The sequence below is a fragment of the Petaurus breviceps genome, unplaced genomic scaffold, assembly GCF_028583685.1.
Source record: "Petaurus breviceps papuanus isolate PSGF00001 unplaced genomic scaffold, PetGlider_PUasm1.0 67, whole genome shotgun sequence".
NCBI lineage: Eukaryota > Metazoa > Chordata > Mammalia > Diprotodontia > Petauridae > Petaurus > Petaurus breviceps.
The window spans coordinates 763291-781128 of NW_027186446.1; the positions used below are offsets into that span (position 1 = coordinate 763291).

General features: G+C 32.7%; 1 protein-coding gene across 1 annotated transcript in view; it reads left to right on the plus strand.

Moving 5' to 3' along the window:
- LOC138173920 (serine/threonine-protein kinase VRK1) overlaps window positions 1-17597 on the plus strand; it is a 143300-nt gene extending 125703 nt beyond the window's left edge. The window contains exons 12-13 of the mRNA XM_069103974.1: window positions 6684-6774; window positions 15859-17597. Of these exons, the coding sequence (XP_068960075.1) occupies window positions 6684-6774; window positions 15859-15890 (123 nt within the window). The 3' untranslated portion in view covers window positions 15891-17597. The remainder of the gene's footprint in view (window positions 1-6683; window positions 6775-15858) is intronic.
- Window positions 17598-17838: the final 241 nt, after the last annotated feature.

A 17838-nucleotide genomic window follows, 5' to 3' on the forward strand; every position in this document is an offset into this window, starting at 1 on the left:
GCACGTCCATGGGGCATGGGAGATCTTTAAATCCCATAACCCTTACACCCCCCTCCCCCCATCTTAGTCCTTCTTACTCTTCTTGGACACTCTCCTCTTCATCTTTGTCATTGCTAACACCTGATTCTCCTACCTCTCTGCCCATTCCTTCTCAGTTTCCTTTCCTATACCATCAGTCATATATTGAGCCCTAGTTGTCACCCTGATTCTCTGTCGAGGGTCGTCTTTCGCTGTGGGGCTTATAGATTTAGACCTAGAAAAGGCCTTAGAGGCCTCTTTCATTTTAGAGATAAAACTGAGGCTGTGTAGTTAAATAATTTGCTTGGGGTAAAACAGTATCTGAGATAGGATTTGATCCCAGATCTTCCTGACTGTAATTCTGCTGCTGTATTACTGCTCTATACTTCATCTCTTCTTCACTGATTTCATCAGCTCCCTGGGGTTCATTGTCATCTCTCTGCACATAGATTGTACATAGTCACCTTTAATCTTTTTCCTAAGCTCTGTTCTTTCACCAGCTGCCTGTTAGACCCTTCCCACATGCCCCATAGTCATCTCAAACTCAACAGGTCTAAGACTGCTCATTATTTCCCCAACCCCTTTAAAACTTCCTTGTTTCCTATCAACAGTATCACATCAATAGGGTACAGAATTAAAGGAAACTTGAAGTAATATAACTGTTTAGTAATAAACCACTTAACATTGTTAGACAATTTATGCTATGCTGTGAATTCAGGATAGCTTACATTTGCCCAAAAGTATTTTCGTGCCTATGGAACAGCATTACCTGGCTGCCAGCCAGTAGAGAGTTTTCCCATGATAATATTCTGGCAGAGTCTACAAGTTATAGACCCTATGTTTTTAATTCACACTTATTGCAATAAACAATTATTTTGATGATGTTTCCAGATAAGGTAATGGAAGTAGCACAAATGATTGAAATTCACAGATAATGCAAAGCCTTCAGTTTAAATACTATTTCTGTATATTCTACTATCAGGTTTTTTGTAAGAATTGTTAATAAGAAGCAAAATTGAATAATTTGAATTTTGCTACTTCTTCTTAATGTCTTGTGAAGGGAGAAAGCAGTAAAATTTGTCTAAAAGGCAGAGAGCAGGAAAGAGTTTTAAGTGAAAAACTGACAGAAAGACTCCTGAGTAATCTAGAATTGACCACTTAATGCTATTTTGTGGAAATTGGATCTTTGTGCTAAAGTGGAATTTCATGTTTGGTAGGTCTACTTCAGTATTATACAGTGACATGAACTGTGGATATTTTTTCTTGGCCTGCATAAGCCTTTGTGAAACCCAGGTTCACTTCTACATATAATTAAAGGTTTCCAAATTTTTGTTGAAGGAATGAATTTAAAACATAGAAAGAAAACTACATGCTGATTTACCCAATTGGGAGTTGGCATATTTGAGTTCATGAATATGTATAAAGTAGTAGACAAGACTCTCATCTTAGATTCTGAAGACCTGAGTTCAAGTCCTTGCTCTGCCATTTACTCTCTATGCAGCGTATTCCAAAAGTATGTAGCTTAAAACTGCACTAAGACTTTTGGGATACTTGATATGAACCCATTTAAGTAACTTCCTTTTTGGCCTCGATTTCCTCCTCTCTAAAATAAAAAGATAGGATTAGATGATCCTTAAGATCTCTTCCTGCTATATTTTATCTGCATATTATTTTTTTTGAAGAACTCAGATTACCTTATTTTAAAGCATCTTACTTAGGAGGTATTCAGTGATATAAACCTTGAGGATAGCTGTCCAAGAAGGGCTTCCATTTGTATCTGTGTTTTAGTATTGTAGTACAAGATTGCCATGGATCCAGACGTGGAAGGGCCTCAGATAACATCAGGGCCAACCCCTTCATTTTGTAGTTGAGGAAACTAAGGTTGGAGGAGCTTGAATGATTTACTTGAGGCTTCACAAATAGCATGAGCCAGGCTCTGGGCTCCACAGATGGAGCCCTCATTAAGCTAATACTTTTCTATTCATAGGTATTATTGATATAAAAAGATTTCTTTGGTGATGTCAGACAAGGGGTATGTGTTATTGCAGAAAAATAATTTTCTATTTTCTTATTTTGGGCCTTTCCACTAAAAATCATTAAAAAAATAAGTCTTTTCAATTAAAATATATTAAAATATCTTTATTCTCTTCCTTCATTTGTTCTTCAATTTGCAGTTTGTCCCCTTTACTCCCTTCTCATTTCTTCTCTTAATTATGTCTTTGTGACTTTTTTCTTAAAATATATCTTCAATTACATAATGTCAATTAAATAATGTGTGAGTTTTGAGGGACTTTGGGCTGTGTCCTCTAAGCTCACTCTGTTTCTTGAAACCATAGTATGTATATAATATTATGTAGCACTATAGCAATTTCCCTTTTAATCCTTTAAAATCATTTAAAAAAAATGAAAAAATATTAAAAAGCTACACAGGGAGGCAGCATAGTCTAGTAGAAGGAAGGAAAACTGGACTAAAAATAAAGAGCTCTGAGTTCTAGTTCCTATGCCACTTCTAATTGTTACAGTAAGCAAATTAAACCATGCTTTCTTGGCTTGTAAAATGGAATTCTACTTTCATCTACCTACTCTGCAGTCTTTTTGTAGGAGAAATGAGATAGCTCTTTTTCTGTTTCCTTGGAAGATGAGTATGTATGAATTCAGACTGTAATAATTTTTATTTAATTCAAAACACATCAATTTTCAAATTAATGCATTAATTTGTGCAGTGAATTTAAGCGGCTCTAACATGTATTTTTTCCCATATATATATGGAGGGAAAAAAAAGTTAATCTATACATTTTTTCTGTTTGTATCCAGACCTAATAATTAGATCTCAATACCTGAAATACATTTGAAAATCTGAGGTTGAAAAAATAAGGAAGGACATAAATCGATGGTAGGAGCAAGAGCCTCTTCTACCAGTTTTGAAATACTGCTCTCCTTTGCTTTTTTGGGGGGAGGGGAGGTTATGTTGAGACTGATCTTTGCTCAATTTACAAAATTATTGGCAGTTCTAGGGACATAATGTTAGGTCAAAGACAGGAAGAAAAATCTGGAATTACTCCCTAATTTTGGAGAACAACTAAGGTGATGTTACTGCTATTTATATTGTTATTTTGTTGAACTTAAAAGTTCATTTCTAATCTTCACTTTTGTGAAACTTAAAAAGGCTCTTTTCAACTTGATTCTATTAGAAGGATGAATATTTTTCTCTTTTTAATGCATTATCTTCCCCTTACTCCCTCTCCACCTTAACTCATTTTTGCATATTTTACCTCGATTAAAATATATTTTTCCTCAGACTTATATAACATAAGATGTCTTCCCATTTCCCTTCTTTCTCAAGTCTGATTGGAAGTTCATAAACATTGAGACAGTTCAATAATGATCTGTCGATCTATAATGTTGGATTTTTAGAAACAAATAAATGGGAACCCTGCCTATCCTTTATACACACGAGAATTTTTATTCTCTTCAGTTAAAAACAACTTTGTCTATATTTATCTCTTCTTTCAGTCAGTTGTTCATACTGTTAGTAAGCCATCCTGCTAAATACAACTAACCAATTTGCCTTCCAGCTTCCCCTTTGAAAATGGGTAACTACAATATAACCAAATTTTAGTTAAGCATAATGTCACAATTCCTAAAAATGTAGTACTAAAGCACATAATTCCAAAGCATCTTTATTTGAAGTTTTAGTGGTAGTAAAACAGATTTTAAGAATATGAATGTTAATTTGATTTTTCATTTGTTTATTTAAAATTTTTTTCTGTAGTGTATATAATATAATATTTAGCTATGCTTTTCTAATACAGAGGAGAAAATGGACTATGAGTCCAGCCACACCAGACTTAAATCCTGAACTTGTAAAAAGATATTTGACCTCAGTTAATATCCCAAAAGTTAAAGTACCTCAGTTTCTTTCCCTGTACATAGGAAAGTAGAATACTTACTAGCTGACACCAGAGACAATTGAGAAGTAATGCCAGTGTAACACTTTTAGGTCATCAGAAGAAGTGATAAATCATAGAATCTTTGGCTTTATACTCAGATGCATGCTAAGCCAGTATTTGATACTGTTTATTGATTGTAATACTGATAAATAATACTGCTATTAAATTTGCAGGGTTTTTTTTTAGACTTTTAACTGGAGAAATCAATAGTTCAAACTTCCTGCATAAGGAAAAGTTGGGAATAAGATGCATACCTGAAATGTGGATTAGTAGAATTCACTGTATTTTACCTAACATATACAGCATAGAATACACGTTTCCTTTGTTGGATAAATGATGTCTGATTTCCATTACCATGTTATTCACCTGCATCAGGATGAGTAAAGTTACATTTTTATTAAATAAACTTGAAAATAAGGTAGATATATTATGCATTTGTGTAGAATTTATTGGATATTGGTTTTTTTGGTGATGAGTATTTAAAATTTGCCCTGTTACAACCTGGAGAAATGTATTCTCTCTTGTGTGGAAAGCAATACAGTGCTGAAATATTCCTCCTTAATTTTGATCAGAATGAACAAAAGTGTCTGTGTTTATTCCTGCCTAATGCATCACAAATCTGCTGACATGCTAACCTTGGAGTCTTGGCTGGCGTTAATCAGGCCTGTGCACCGGCAGGAAAGATGTACCTAATGCACTCCATCAGTGCAGTTTGCATATGGAAGTTCTCACAGGGGAGCTGCCCTGTGCCAGCTGAGGGTTACCTGCCCACTGCAGTTATTGTATGTAATTATCGAACCAATCTGTTCAGCCCAGCAGGGTTTAGATGGTAATCATGAAGCAACACTTTGGAAAAAGAAAGATGTAAGGCACTCTCCCCTTCTCTCATCAGTTACGTGAAGTTCTAACCACTCTTAAAGCTATTTTAGTAAAGTAATACCTCTGTATACTGAGCTGTTAAATGAATGCCACTTGAAGTTTCTTAAAGCTTAGTCAAGTTGTTATTTTTGCATTTTTCATTTATATCCTTTTGGAACATTATATATACATTCATACATACATGCATGCATACATACATAATCATACATACATACATACTTCTGTCTGTATTTTAATCTTTCCATAGCTACCTTAAGAATATTTTTGAAACAGTTGGATTAATTGTAATACAGCAGATAATAACAGTTCTGTCCATTTGGAGGTTTTAAGGTAGTGTGGCTTGAATAGAGTTCAGCTTTCACATGTAGTTCTCTTTGGAATAGAACCCATGGTTGCCATTAGGAAAAATAACAATGTGCTGTCAGCAGGTGTTAGACTTTTTTATAGCTGTACAAAAATGGCCTGAAGCAAAAAAAAAAAAAGGATTCAGAAAAAGTTTAACTTAATGTTAATTGCTAGAAAATATAAATGAGGATATTGGTTATACTCTGGGATAGTGAGATTTTGTGTGTATTGAATTATTTACCAAATGATGTAAATGGACAAGGTTACTATGAAAATTAGGGATACTATGCACTGGTATAATATTTGGACTTTTAGATATTTCTAAAATTCACATTGCAAAAAAATCCAAGCTGAGAAGTTTTTGAAACTTCTATGGTTCTCATACCTTAAAAAATAAATAAATAAATGTAAGACACTAAATGAACCAAGTAATACAAATGTAGCAGGAGCAGGAATAGAAAAGAATGAAAACAGAGTGTCTAAATTAGCTTGTGACTATATGAATCAACTGGAAGAAAGAAGATGGGAAAAGATTTAAAGATGAAACCCATTTTGAGAATTTAGGAGCAGGCAGCATCTATCTTTAAATCTAAACAAACCATTATTTTGTGAGGAAAATATTAAGGCTTGTTATTCAAGTTTGGCAGAGTTTTGACAAAGTACTTTGTAACAAAAACCTAAAAGTTACCATTTGGAGTCCTATCCAAGTCCTCCTGACTAGTAATGTCTTCCTTCTAAGATTGCTTTCCCTCTGAGATTGCTTTTCATGCACTTGGTATATATCTTGTTTGTACATAGTTGCTCATTGTTCCCTGTTTTAGAATGTGAACTTTCTGACAACCCAACTGGTTTTTGCCTTTCTTTGTATAACCAGCACTTGTTGTGACAACACATGTGTGCCTGACACACATAGTAAGCGCTTTATAAATGATAGTTGACCAGAATTCTTCTACTAATTCTGTTTGATTAGTCAGTGATATTTTATGATAGATAAAACAAGTAAATGCGTAATAGTTTCTTATAAAAAGTGATCTCCTCCTCCAGGTATGAAGTAAGGTTAATAAAAAGTTAGCAGTAAAAAAAAAAGTATCTTTGTACTACAGTATTTTAAAAGAGATACGTTGTATGTGGCTTCATGTGTGCCCAGAGGCTAATCGCATTCTCTTTTTGAGCCTCAGTTCCAGAACTGTAAAATAAATTTAATAATATTTTATAGATTACATAACATATTTGTATTCTGTTTGTTTTGCATGTAGCACAATTCCTTATTCATAGTAAGTACTTAAAATGCTGAATGAATGAATAGTTCTGATGTATAAATATTGAGATTACTCTTCCTATACTAGAGAGATAATGTAGATAAGAGATTAGAGATGTGATTATAATATGCTTTCAATAAGCTACATATACTACTTATATTACTATGATGTGGCAAATCTATCTATTCATTTATTCTCCTGCCAGACCAATATCTCTTTCTTTTTACATTAGAAGCGAAAGAAAGAGGTAGAGGAAAGCATAGCATCAAGTGCTGAAGATATGGAAATTCCACGTGAAAATATATTGGAGGGAACTCAAACTCGTAAGTTGAACACAAACTTCCTTTACTTCTTCTGTACTTGACACTTGGATTTTCTTATCATAGACAAGTATTGAAAACATCTGTTTATGTGAAAGTATTAACTTTTTATGCTAAAATTGTTTGCCATGAAAGTAGTTTTCTTAATAAAAACACTAAATATTCATAGCATTTTGTAATTTTCAGAATGCTTTCCCATGCAGTATCTAATCTAATCCTCACAATAGCCATTTGGTTTAGATAGGGTAAGTACTTTCTCTATTTTACACTTGAGGAAGCCAACTCTTCCTTACCTCTCCTTTGCAACTTAAGAGTTCTATCAGCATATTTGTCATTACTTTGAACTGTTACTTTAAAAACATCAGTCATATAAGGTATCTCAAAAAGCGTTCTCAGAGCTACAGTTTAAGCAATATTTATGTAATACTCTATATGTGTTCTTATGGTCAAATTAATTGTTTATCCATTCATAGATATTTTGTGGGAAAACTTGGTAGATGTTTGCTCTTCCTGAAACCTGAATATACCCTGAACATTATCCCTAACTTTTCATTCACAACCAATCTCTCATTTATTACCTAATCCTTTTGTATTTTTGAACAGCACTCATATGTATACTTGAGATAGCTCATATGGAAAGTATACATATACATATAATGAAGTTAACACTGTGGAGGGTAACATCCTCTTGCCATCTTCTATCTTCCCACTGTTTTTCTCCTTCCTTGTCTTGTTCATTTTGCTATTAGAAAGTGATACATTCGAAGGATCACTGCATCGAGGCATATCTCAGACAGAGACTAGCAGCAGCAGCTATAACAGTGAGTGGAAGAAGAATTTAGGAGTAATACTAAAGAGAGGAATATTCATTTTTAGAAACCTTAAATTTTTTCATAAACATATAGGAAACTCACATGGTTGTTCTTAACTATAGTTATCCATGTATACACATCTGGTTTACATATAAAGTAAATTAGGAGCGTTTTTATTTAATTGAAGTTTCAGTTGTAAAGCTGGATTTTATATACCTTTTCTAAACCAAAGAAATAGCAAGGGCTTGGGGGAAAGAATAGGAATAAATGCTTCTGAAGTTGGGAAGCAATTTAGATATTTGATATTAGAAACTTGAAATTGGTTGAAATAACTCTGAGTTGAGAAGTTCTTTTAATTAATTAATTTAGTTGAGAGATTTTAACCAAATTTTTCTATAATCAAATTAGCATTTTGGTTTGTTGAATCTAAATGTCCATTTTTCCTCAGTAGCTTATCTTTTTTCTGAAATAGCAGACTAATTAAGATAATCTGATATCCAAGTGTTCAAATAAACTTCAACTGAGATGGCACAGTGATGGCAGCTACTTGAGAGGGACATTCTGAGGAGAGAGATTTAACCTCATTCACCAGGTGAAGAAAACTTTAGATAGAAAGAGAACACACTTCCATTTTGTTTTGCTGTATACATAATACAATTCATTTTATGTTTTGAGGCTTTCACATCTAGTGCCACAAAAGTATTTCAAGAGTACAGTTACCTCCATCAGTAGTTCTAGAAATGTCAGTTTCTTCATTAACAATTTTATTTTCAATCACAATTTGTAGTTTATAATATGGTAGGAGATTTTGCTCACCATGGGATCTTTTAGAAGGCTATACAAGGCAAAATGGGAGCAGCTTTCTTTTAATATCTATTTAGACCATTTAAAAATATGTATTATTTCCTTGATATACCTAAACTCATTTTGAATAGTTGGTGGTCCATTGTGTAAGAACATATTCTGAAAGCTTTCAAAATGTGTATTGTTCAGGTTTTCACTAAAAAAGAGAGGGGGGTGATTGGGTTTGTTCTCAAGAACACAGTTCTCTAATACTTTTATTTTTATGTGAGATAATTTTTACCAATTGAGATTTTTTTTTTTTTTGGCTAAAAATACACTCCCCCCCAACACAAAATAAACTTTAAAAATCATGTACAATCTATTCCCTATCTGTGCTTATTTTTTCAGAATTGTAGTAAAAATTGGTTAATAATACTATAATATGTATATGTACATATGTATGTATGCTTTACTCCCTCCTATTATAGAAGTTATTTTTTTTTAAATCTTGAACTTTGGGACCAGAACTAAACAAAGAGATTAATTGCATTATATTTTTGGTGGAACAAAGATGTTTTCAAGAAAAAAAAACAAAACCAAATGTCAATGAATTTCAGCTTTTATTATATATTTCATAATCATGTTGAAATGCCTTTTCCCTTTTTCAAACACTGAGTTTTACACATTTTCTTAACATTTATTTGGAATACTTTTGTAAATTTTATCGGTAATAGTGAATATTAGAAATGATTGTAATTTATGTTAGAACAAAAACAAAAATACTTTTTTTAGAACTTCATAGAATTAGGCTTTTCTGGACCATTTTACCCATATAACCATTAGAATTGGCACTCTGGAAAAATGTTAGAATTCACAGGTATTGTAAGTCTCCAATATTATTTGTACCCACTATTGGTGATGACAAGATGTGGCCAGTAATATATTAAGTAAAAGGAAGGATATATTGTAAAAATAAAGTATCAGTGATTAATTAATCTTGAGCCTCACTATACTGTAGGTTATGGAAGCCCATTAAGAATAAAATTATACTGAAGGCACTTTACAGATTAGAAGCTTTATTTATTTGTTTGGTTTGGTTTTTTTTTTTTTTTTGGTGAGGCAATTGGGGTTAAGTCTTGCCCAGGTTCACACAGCTAGTACGTGTCAAGTGTCTGGTCAGAGACTGGATTTTAGCTCAGGTCCTCCTGACTTCAGGGCCAGTGCTCTATCTACTACTCCCATCTAGCTGCCCCTAGAAGCTTGCTTTAAATAGATTATTTTGAAATTGCTTTTGAAATTTTGAAGAGGAAGTAAAAAAACAATTTTAAAAATGATCAAAATATCACCTTTGGGTTACATGATGAGGCAGATGACAAATTAATCATGGTCTCCAAACATCAGTGGTATGATGGTAAATGTTTAACAATTAGCTCTCTGAAAATGTAGGAAGCACTTTTATGTTTAATTTTACATTATTAACATTTTCTCCACTACTTTATTAAGTCTAGACAATCAACAAAATAATAAATGAAACTGATTTGTAATGTTTACTGATTTCTGGGGTATAAATGATTACACTGAAAATTTTATCAGTTGAACTCTTACCAACTATAAGCTGGCTCCAGCACAACTGTTACAGATATCTTCACATATCTCCCCTCAATGAATTTTGTAATAGAAATTACAGCTATACTTAACCATAGGAGAAAGAATTCCTGACAGGGAAAAATCCTTTATGAATTTTAAAATTTCTAGTAGAGTGTTTACTCAGTGCATCTCACTCACCAGCTTCTCCTCCATATATCCATAGCAGGAACACAAGCAAACTTGTTCAGAGCTCAACTCTCAAATAGGATTTGCTTTGCTAAATGACTTTGCCTGTATACCCTGCACTCTGCAAGAAGTGTCACTTGAGTGGAGTAGGAAGCAGAAAGGATGCCAGTGCAAATGGTTGAATCAGGCCTGAAGGAAAGGGTTCTAAAAGCCACCTGGTCTTTACCATGCTTATCCAGAAGTTACTTAGGGAAGGGGATCTGGGCCAGCAAACTTTTTAACTCCCCCAGTGAGAAGAAACTAAGGCATATTTATACCTTAACCTTGGGAGTCAACTCACCAGCAAAAGCATGAAGCCAGAAAGTGAGTAATGGGTAATATTTTATAAAAGGCTGAAATATTAAAGCTATCAGAAGTAAGCACCTCAGAAACCCAACAGGTAAGCAAATCAATAAGAGATCCTAAAACCAGAAGGAAGAATGAGTAAACTTCAAAGAATACAAAGCTCTCCTTCTAAATAGTATATTAAGGAAAGCAAATGATGTTTGGATTCTCAAGAGAGCATGAAACAGGAACCTCCAGATTCATTCAAAAAAGAAGTAAAATCCAGAAGAAATTAGGAATGAATGTAGCTCATAAATTAGAACTCTCAATCCAGAATTTTTATTTTAGTGAATGGATTAGAAACAATTTGGCTATATGAAGGAGAATCTCAAAAGAAGGGAAAGAGAAATTAACAGATTTGAAATGCAAAAATACCAAAGTGGTGGAAAATCTGGCAAAATTATTATTATAGACTTGTTATGGCAAGTTTGAAAGAGTGATTTAAGAAATCATTAAAGGATAAAACAAAGAAATGAGGAAAAGACTTAATGGAACATAAGGAATCTGATAGAAGAAGTGAACTGAAAAATTAAGGCCCCTGACCTTCCTACAGGTGAATCTTTATCTTTTGCAGAATGGAAGTTGCGTAAATGGAGAGAGGGAAAATAGGGAACAGATGGTAAGGAGTGATACCAAATCTGTAGAGGAACAATGAGCTAAAGGTAATTCCAGTAAGTCTCCAAGCGAGTGAGGATGTGGGTAAAACAGAAGGGATTCATACAAGGGTCTAGCCTTAACCCGGTGAGAGAAGCAGTGATGATATTGTACAAGAGTACTCACCTGGGAGAGGAGACGTGTCTCTGAAACTGAAGCTAGAAGCTGTCACCTGAAGGAGTTTGTGCATTGGGAGGCCACTCCTGAGGACAGCTGGTACCCAGAACAGTGAGGGGAACATAGCAGTAAGAAGAGGGAAGGAGAAGGAGTTGGATTGTGGTGGGCACAGAGTAGGGCTTGGCTGCAGGATTTGGGACACATGGCAGTTTCTACAATAGCACTATTTCTGATGTTACTACACTCACAAGTTGATATTTCTAAGAGTGAGGAAGAACAAAGGGTAAAATAGGGAGAATAAGGCAAGATCTATAAAGGCAGTAACATAGAAATTTGTTGGAAGTGGGACCTTAAACCTAGTACTCCAGGAGCTTTAAACCCATGAGGGCCGTAGAATAAAGAAGGAAAACATGAATGTATAAAACATCAGAAAATTCACAATACACTGGAAGAAAAAGAAATAATGAAGGGAACAAAACAAAGAAGATCTCACGAAAATAAAATAAGTGAAAGTAAAATCAAATGAAAATAAGTGGCAGGAAGATTTTGGACTAACCTCTTAGTTGAAGGGAAAAAGTGATGGGACAAGAGAGGAAGAAAAAAATACATAAATGCAAGAAAAATCAATTATTTAAAATCCATGTCTAGAGAGAAGTTAAACATGTACAGTTTACTGGGAGAGTAGCTGTGGGCATAGATTAGCATAAAATTAGGATTTTTGTGAAGATTAAATGAGATAATATTTGTAAAGTACTTAGTACATAGTAGGTGCTATATATATGCTAGCTATTTTGCTAAAACTAATCACAGAGGGAAAGGAAAAAATAAAAACAAGGAAAAAAAAGCTTGCTAACATTAATAGCTATAAACAAGAACTATACTAATACTAAGCATGTACCAAATAACTTTTTAAATTTATAAATTAAAAGTTAACCTAATTTCAAAAAGATATAGATAGGAGCACAGTCATAGGAAGCACTGAAGTAATTCTTCCAGATCTAGATAAATCTAAAAAAGATAAGCAAAGGGAAAAATAGAATTGAACATATAGTTGGGAGAATTTAGAACTAAAAAACTTATGGTGTCTGAGTAGGAATGTAGACAAATAAACATTTCTCAGGACCACATTATACCTTTAAAAAAACTGTGTAGGACACAAAGAAATAATAAATAAATTTTACAAAGTAGAAATACTAAGCATATCCTTTATGTACATTAGTGCAATCAAAACAGTACTTAAAGATAGAGGAAGTATTAACAAAACATCAGATTTAAATGCAACCTTAATGTATAATGAGTGAATCAGAGAATAGAAAAAACAATTAAAACATAATAGGAATACAATAAAGCTAAAGCAATCCTCAGCAAAAATATCTTTGAGAAAAGAGGACATTTTGAAAATTAGAGGGGAGATTAACCAGAAACAAAAATATAATAGACTTAAGAAAGAAAACTTAAAATTTAGTTCTTTGAAAATACTAACAAAATATATACAATCATATCTAATCTTCTTAGAAAGAGGGATCAAAATTGAATTAACCAAAACTGAACAATGTAAAAATCATAATATAGAAGACATAAAAGTGATCAGAGCCTGCTATAGGGGTGGCTGGGTGGCGCAGTGAATAGAGTACCAGCCCTGGAGTCAGGAGGACCTGAGTTCAAATGTGACCTCAAACACAACACAAAACTAACCATGTGACCCTGGGCAAGTCACTTAACCCGAATTGCCTACTCAACCCCCTCAAAAAAGCAAAAAAGAGAAAAGAAAAGAACCTGCTATAGTTGTATGTCAGCAACACTAAATATTAAAAGAAATAGAGGATTATCTACAAAAATACAAAATACACAACACCAAATGGAGATTTTAATTAAGTTTTCAAAAAGGAAGTTGAAGTAGTTGTAAGGAATGACCAAAATAGGGAAGCGGTCCTGGTCTCCCTAGTCTCTTTCATATACAAGAGAGTTTTGCCAGACTTTTAAAAGAATAATTGATTCCCACATGACATCAATTATTTTCAAAAATCAAAAAGGAAACAAAAAATGTACTCCTAATACTGAAACCAGGGAAGTATAAAGTAGAGCAAGAACTATAGTTTGATATTATTAATAAGTAATTCAAAAATTAAAAATAAAGACAATAAATGTCTATAGCAACATATGTATAGGTAATGTATTCGTTATGATCAAGTTGGATTGATAGCAGGCAAGCAAAGATTATTTGATTAGGAATTAGGAAAACAACATAGTCATTCAAAACAAATCACACTATTATATTAACAGTTATAGGAAATGGAAAAAAAAAAAACCTTCAACAAAGTACAACATTCATTTTTGCCAAAAAAGAAAAAGCAAAACTACAAACATCTAGAGAAGAACCTTTTTAAATATAACTAAAATTTGACTAGCTGACTTGTAAATTCCATTCTAGCTTTAAATCTTTGGCCCTCTATTGAAATTTTATTCTTTTTGTATTATTACAAGTAGAGATGATAAGGACAAATCAGCAGGTTTTGAAAGTGTGAAATGATAAGTACTAGGTTAGTTTCAGCCTTGTCCTAGGAATTTATTTGTATTGTATGTTCTGTTTTAATTTGATTCAGACTATTCATCTATATGGGAATATATAGTGGCATGCATATATATAATCACCCAACCTTTCCAACCATATTTAATACTCTTCCCAAGAAAGGCCAAGGTCACCCGCTGCATCCTGAGTTATTGCCAGTTGTTTTGACCTTTGTTTTGCCACTGGACTCCAGTGACCCTGGAGGAAGGAGCAAGGCTGATGACTGCATAGCTCTGCCTCACTCAAATCCAATTTAAATGCAAGTTAAGACACCATGATTATGATGTCATAAAAGACAAACAACAACAATAATAAAAAAACTAGCATCATGTACAGAGGGGAAACTTTTCTATAAATATAGGAATAAAGCAGACCTACCCTTTAACCCCACTCTTTATTTGACAGAAAATTTGAAATATTAACAGTAATAAAAAATAGTCAAGGAAGAGACAAAACTATCCTTATTTACTAGTAGCATGATATTTTGTGTAGCAAATCCTCAAAAAATCAGAAGAGAAACTTATTGAGAAACTTTCAGTAAAGTACATGAAACAAACCCAGAGAAATTAACAGCCTTTCTGATACAGCAGTATTATTGCAATAAATCTAGGAGAAAATAGTAGAAATGGAAGTCCTATTCAAAATGACTACAGAATAGACAAAAAATCTGATTCAGTGCCCATAAAGATAGAAGTACAATGGATATGATGAATAATATAGAGAACCATTAAAAGACTTATCTGAACTGTGACAAAGTAAACTTAGCAGAATCAGAAATAAATATAGTCACTCGGTGACAATAATGTAAATGAATAGAGCAACAAGACAATAATAAATTGAATGTTATGAAATCATAATGAACTAGATTGGTCCCAATTTATAGATATGAGAACATCCCTCCCTTTTTTTTAGCAGTAAGAGTGACCACAGGTTTGGAATACTTCATAGAATATCTTGATTGATTATTGGTTAATTTTGCCAAACCATTTTTCTTCTCCTTTTAAGATGTTATAGGGGATGGTTCTTTGCAGGATAAAGAAAAGAAGAGTATGTTGGGAAATATAGGTTGTGTAAAACCCAAGCATATCAATAAAATTTTAAAATAAAAATTTATTTTGAGTGGTCAAGTCTGTCATGTAGAAAACATTTAATATCTGGTTCTTGTTAGGTATATGTCATAGAAGATATATTATTTGTGCCCAGGACATAAATAATAGCTTGTACGTTTCAAGAAGGAAGACTAATCTCTTTAATACAATTTTTTATTTTGAACTACAGAATTGTTTTCACTCTGATGTTTATCTTGTATTAACAAAATGAGGAGAAAATTTGTTTTAATAACTAATGTAGTTGATCGTGGTGATAGGTGCTTGTTCACAAATTTGCACCTCCAAATCTTTAATAGCATTCTTCTCTGATTTACTGCCCAACTTATTGTAAGGGTAGTTAAGTAGGAACTGTCATTTGAGATTTCTTGCCTGAAAAATACTCTTGGTATAAAATGTGGCTTTTTATTCTTACCTAACTCTGGGCTGCTGTTTATATTTTGTAGTATTAATCCTTAAATTTTGTAATAAATTTTAATTTTAAATAATTCTTCCATTTTTTTATACCTGTATAAGCCCAGGAATATTCTATGTAATTCAGATTCCTAGTAAACCTATACATAGAAAATTGACTCTCTCACTCTCCCTTTCCATCTTTCTTTTCCCCACTTCTTCCCCTCTCTCCTCATCTATAAAATAAAGGTAATAATATCTGTTATGCTTAACTCATAAGGTTGTTGTGAGGATCAAATGAGATAATATTCTTAGCATTTTGTAAAACTTAAAAGAACTTCAGCAGTGTTAGCTATTTTTTGTACAAAAATACTTCCTACCCTTCCATGTAGTTTGCATTAAAGGTGTAGAATTTTGTATAAGAACGTAATTTTCTCAGACATTATTGTGGGTTGTATTTTGGTTCCTAATTTGTATTTTTCTCTTATTTTTAAAGGTTCAAGAACCAGAAAGAGAGTCCTGAAGTAGAATGAATACAATAAGCCCATATATAGAATTTGCTTCATCTCTCCTTTTTTTCAATAATGATTCTTTTCTCCTTTCTTGTGTTGTGTTTAATTTTCATGTGAATCTTGGGAGGAAGGGTGTTGGAAATATTTTTAAATCCTTGTGTCTTTGAAGAGTGTTTAAAGATTTTTATTAAAATAAATACTTCATATAATTTGTTATGCTTTAAAGACCAATTTATGAAATGTTCAAACCATATTATCATCATTTAATGAATTTTGTGACATCCTGAAAATGTTTAAATTTCTGAAGTTAAATGTTAGCAGGTGTTACTTTAAAAAAAAACTGTATAAGCAATTTGATGCTTTGGAGGTTTTACAAGGAAAAATTCTCAATATACTTAGTTATATTGAAGAGAAAGTAATGCATTCATATGTACTTAACTTCATTTTGATCCAGTATAGGTTTCCCCACAATTCCCCTCCATGTTAGAGTTAGTTATCTGTGGAATTCTAAAAGGGAGTTTTTCTTCCAAGTAAAAAATCCTTCAGTTTTTGAAACGTTTTTTTTTTTTTACCTTGAAGTTTATTGTAAATTTGTACCTTTGAAATTTAGTGATCATTTTTACCTTTTATATTGTCTTATATGGTAATACAAAGGCCTCTATGTGTTAGACAACATACTCATCTTAGTTCGTTTGTCTTCACAAAATCCTGGTTGAAGGGAGGATAGATATTTGTCCAGATTTTGTAAAAGAGAAACTGATACACCGCAGTGTTAAATGAATGGTCTATGGTCAGTGGCAAAAGGAAACATGTCTCCCAAACCCTAGCATTCTAGTTTAGTCCATCACTTAAAAGTGTATTTCTTTTCTTCCAAAGCAATACCACCTTGCCTCAGATATAACTACAGCCTATCAGCCAACCAAGAAAATAGGGGTTACAGATAGGTATAATAAAGGTTTCTTGCATTTGAGGAAAAATGGTAATTCTAAACATTACTTGCTTCATATATCAATTTAATGTTATATCAATATACAATGAGCATTGATACAACTCAGTTTCGTAAATCATTTATTAAGCACTTAATATGTGTACAACACTCTGCTAGGAGCTGGCACTATGGAAGACAGAAGAAAGCTCTGGTGGTAAGAGTTCTTGCCTTGGAGGAGCATACAGTATACTTAGGAAGATAAGGCAGGCATCTAGTTGGTGTAGTGGATAGAAGACTGGACCTGGAATTGGGAAGACCTAAGTTCAAGTCCATCCCTAGCCTCTTATTAGCTGTATGACCCTTGATTAGTCATTTTACTTCTATCTGCTTCCCTTTTCTCATGTATAAAATAGGGATGACATCATTTACTTCCCAGAGTTGTTGTTAGGATCAAAACAGATATTTGTAAAGTGCTATCTAAATACTAGCTATTATTACTAATATATAATATGAAAGTTAAATAATTGTATAAGAAGTTATAAAGAGTTATGTGATTAATTGCTAAATGAATAGTATTAAGACATAAATGATCTAGAAATAGTTCAGTTAGAAGAACTCATTGTGAGCTAGGGTGATCTGAGGAAGTTTTAAGATGTATTTCTCCTTTGATGAGATAGTTTGTAAATATATATACCCTTCTAAGCCATCTATATGAGATTATTTGCCTTTCTTATTTTAGTGCTTATGTACACAGCTTTATTTTTAATGATTCAGAATTAAACAGTATTGAATATATATTGAATGTGTTTGTGTATGCTTAATGAGATTTAAAAAAAATTAACTGAGATTTTTTAGTAAATTCAAATAATTCCAACATATAGTCCATAAATCCATCATAAATGTTACACAATTTAGAATTGGGACAAAAAACATGATTCTCCAATTTTCATATTTATTATAATTTTAGGTCTGTGAATAGCTTTGTGCTTTTATATTAGACTACTGTATGAAATGAGTCTTTGCCATTGGTGTTTTT